Source organism: Primulina eburnea, chromosome 9 (assembly GCF_022965805.1).
Source record: "Primulina eburnea isolate SZY01 chromosome 9, ASM2296580v1, whole genome shotgun sequence".
Classification (NCBI taxonomy): Eukaryota; Viridiplantae; Streptophyta; class Magnoliopsida; order Lamiales; family Gesneriaceae; genus Primulina; species Primulina eburnea.
Window position 1 is genome coordinate 28,434,945 of NC_133109.1, and position 4,036 is coordinate 28,438,980.

Genomic DNA, 4,036 nt, shown 5'->3' on the forward strand with positions numbered 1-4,036 from the left:
GAACCATGATCGGGTTTACCTTTAGACCCTTAATTAATGTATAAATATTAATCAATCTTTAATTTTCTTATTATAGCTAAACTCTCCAAATTTTTCTAAGAGGTTCATACTTTATGAGAATATTAACATATTGACATTCATAATTATTGATATAAGATTGTAGTCTACAAAAGATCGATTTCGATATAAAGTTCAAAAAACAAAAGGTAAAAAAGTTCTATAGGATATTAAATATTATTTAAATTGAATATTATGAGTTATATTTTACTATTAATATTATTATGTCATTAGTTTTGATACTGTTTTGATGAGTTAGTCACGAGTATTTTAATTAATAATTATTTATCCTTAGTGTGCTTCACTATGAAAATTATGATTTATGCATTGATAAAATCCATAATTCGATTGATTTTTATGTTATTATGCTTTATATGTGGTGTTCGGATATATATTTTAAAAATTTGTTTTAGTTTATTTCGTTCTATATATTATGATAATTATAATTTATTATATAATATAAAATCAACTGCTTGAATTTTAATTTGAGAAACAATTTTGAAAGTAAGTTATATAAGTTCTTAATTAATTTATTCGTCAAATATGACAATATATTGCACTAGATCACTTGTAATTTATTCGTCAAATATGACAAAATTTAATTTTTATTATAAAATTGGTATTTACGTGAATCGCACGTGCTTCACGCTGGTCTATGAAAATGGACTGCCCACTCAGTGAAGGAATGGAAAAAAAAAACCAACACTTAAAATGCAGGCTTTGGATTATTAGTACAAGGGGGGATTTACGTTTACACTTTTGGGAGATATGAAATCCAATTTCTTGGTCGTCTATCCCTTGAATCTGTAGTTGATTTTTTTAAGGTGGCTGAAGAATGATCCGATTCTCTGCCTTAAAAGAGCTTTTAAATCCGACATTCTTTGAGGAAAACCTCGGAGATAGTCTTTGAAATCTGTCATTCTTTGGATAAAATATGCGTTTGTGCGCAGGTATAGGACAAGTGATATAACAAGGCAAGCAAGAGTAACACAACCTGTAATGGCAAAAAGTACCACAAAGCTTCTTAATGTAACACTGGTCGCAGAGTTCAAACTATCTGGACCTGCTGCACATTGTTGATCGGCAGACAAACGCTGATCGATCTCCTGAATCGTTCCCTTTTCGGTCAGCTGGACTATTGCGCGAGATATATCAGCAACAATCGGCGAACCTTTAGGAAACGCCTGTCCATGAACATATATAAGAGAGAATGTTGGTTAACACAAGCTCCATTTTTTTTATCATGATTTTTAGATTGAAAGAGTAGATGCTCACGAAAGCGAATCCATCAGTTCGATGGATAGGACCTATCATCATGTACTTCCCACAGTACTCAGTCAAGAAAAGCCTGATGTGAGGCATGACATCATAATAGGCCGATACACCTCCGTATTTGCTTCCCAAGGTTAAAGCTTCGTCCACATATTCAATGGAACTGAATGTCTTGATTTTTGATTCATTGAATCCTAACCCTTTCAAGTAACCGACAAGAAACGAACCTTCCTGACACCCCACATGTTGTCCGCTCTTGATAAGTTCATTCACATCTGTGACGGTTGGTTGAAGTCTCTGTAGAGTTAGTCTAGATGACAAGCTGGCAGTGTAAGTCGAGTTCAGTAAACTAGCTACCACTGCCCATGTTACTAAAACCAGACACAGTAAATTGGCTTGGATTCCTTCCCCTACATGTAAATAGAGTTACATTAGCATTAGAGTAGAGACTAAACAGAGTGTTACCCACCCGAGCTTATAGTTTAGTTCTGCTTCAGAACGGAAGAAGCTGCAAGTATAGAAGACTTGAGCGTTAATATAGAAGACTTATAGTTTAGTTCTGCTTCAGAACGGAAGAAGCTGCAAGTATAGAAGACTTGAGCATTAATATCAGAAAAAAAGAGGCGGGTTGGAGGAGAATCACCTGGAAAGAATGGAAAATAAGCCATCAGGCCAGGATGTTGACCAGGGGGATCGGCAATCCTATGTGCCAGTATCCATACTGCTAGAGCAGTGGAGGTATAGAATAAAGCAGTCATAAGCCACAGTTCTTTGGTTAGAGGCTGCACAAAAGTCAATATACCATTCTCATCCTCATACTCAATTGGAACTACACTAGTAAGACCTCCTTCAGCATATGGCAATGTGAAGTCTGCATATATCGAACGGTTTGCTGTAATGGTGATATCTCCGAGAGCAGCATCATATTTTTCCTATGATCGTCACCAAAGATGAAAAATAAATGATGAATTTATAAAACTGACATGTTTTAGTATGGATTTCACCTGCAATGAAACTTGATATACAAGATCATTGTAATTCCCAACTCTTGAACCCTCAAGATTAAAGAACGAATAGGGAACAAATTCATGTGGCACAGCATAAGGTAATGCTGTCATGACAGAGTCGAAAATCTCTTTATAATATCCAGTGACTGTGACGGCATTAGTTACAGGGTCCACTTCCACTTTCAAGAAATCGTTAAAACCAGGCTTCACCGGCACTCCAATTCTTAGTTTTTTGCCACTTACTGGGACCTCCCATCCTTTCGGTGCTGCAGTCGAGTCTCCTGGCCAAATGATAGTCCTAAAATTTTCCTTTGAGGTCGAGTAAGAACATGTGACATTTGGATTCAGTTCCCTGGAAAATCCAATAGGCGGTGTCCAAATTCCTACCTCTTTCTGGGCTTTCCCGACGATATTGACTATCTGATATTGTGTCTGCTTCAATTGTCCATTGACAAGATGAAACTCTCCAGAAAGTCCTGTAAAATATGTATTTGATATTGCTTCAAGAAGCAGAGGACCTGTTTTCGAAACTCGAAAGGTGAACAGGCCCTGGGGATCATCTACATGGGCTAAATTCTTTACACCATTTATCCCAGTTTTAACCAATGTTTCTGCTGCCATAGCAAGAGCCCACATAGTATCGTATGCCCAAAGACCAAAAATACTAACTTCGGCCAGTTTGACGTCTTGGTTGTCCCGCATAAAAGTCCTGATCCATCTCGAAGCAAAAGATTTTTGTTCTCGGGAAATGGGGGTTAGAGGCTTCACCCCTAAAACACCTTGCATTGCTTCAATAACATCCAAATCAATGAAATCGAATAGATCAGTCACTCCAGTGGTGACAATCCAGGCATATCCACTAGTCATCATTCCCAGTTCTTTGGACTTCAAGAAGATCCTTCCAGCAAGTGACTGCATGGTGTGCACTACAAACACTCTAGTCTGCATCGTCATCATCTTGTACAGTTCTTTGTAGATAGCATCATCAGTGGCTGTTCTAGACAAAACGCTTCTATACGATATACGAGTATTGACATCTTGCAATGCGTTAGCCAAATATGGCATGATTCCATTACCAAACTCCGTGTCTTCATAAATGACAACAGCTTGGCTAAACTGGAAGGCTTTGCATATGGAAGCAATGGCCTCGACCTGATTGGCATCACTTTGTGCTGTCCGAATAAAGTAAGGCGTCCGAGGAATGAGAGAGGGACTTGTGGCTGAGAACGAAATAATCGGAACATGAGCCCTATCCCCTAGGTCCATCACAAAGTTGGCCTGCGCCGATTGCTGAGGACCTATGATAGCATCCACTTCAACCTTTCGCAGCAAATCAACAGCTGATAGGATCAGGAGAACACATATGTGCGAACATCTTAGAAACAATACTTACATTGGCTGAGATTCGAAGCTGTAAATTACCAAGAAATAACAAAAGTAGAAGCCTACCTGCTGCATGCAGCATCAATGACAGTATCAGTTTGAATCTCGAACATTCAGAACCAGCTTAGTTTTGTGGTCTCCATGCACTGAATAAAAATCCTCAAGCGCCTGTGACAAACTACACATTCCAATGCGCCCCACCAGAGAATTTGTCGAATTTATATCAAGAATGACACCAACTTGAATATGAACCGTTTTGATGGCGTCGCTTTGTGCTATGCAGAAAGGAAGTGTGGAAAGAGAAATGGACAACACAA

General features: G+C 38.2%; 1 protein-coding gene across 1 annotated transcript; it reads right to left on the reverse strand.

Moving 5' to 3' along the window:
* Positions 1-736: 736 nt before the first annotated feature.
* On the reverse strand, positions 737-3,801 carry LOC140840860 (glutamate receptor 2.2-like). The gene is made up of 5 exons (XM_073208022.1): positions 3,786-3,801; positions 2,334-3,676; positions 1,973-2,261; positions 1,333-1,739; positions 737-1,241 (listed from the first exon to the last, which is right to left on the reverse strand). Exons 1-5 carry the CDS (start codon positions 3,799-3,801, stop codon positions 849-851), a joined length of 2,448 nt encoding a protein of 815 aa, XP_073064123.1. The 3' UTR covers positions 737-848.
* Positions 3,802-4,036: the final 235 nt, after the last annotated feature.

What these genes read in the sequence shown, in the direction of transcription:
- LOC140840860 (XM_073208022.1), bottom strand. An exon ending in TTATTTTCCATTCTTTCCAG is followed by an intron (nt 1,740 to 1,972) that starts GTGATTCTCCTC and finishes ATTTACATGTAG; the next exon opens with GGGAAGGAATCCAAGCCAAT. An exon ending in GAACTGATGGATTCGCTTTC is followed by an intron (nt 1,242 to 1,332) that starts GTGAGCATCTAC and finishes GTTCATGGACAG; the next exon opens with GCGTTTCCTAAAGGTTCGCC.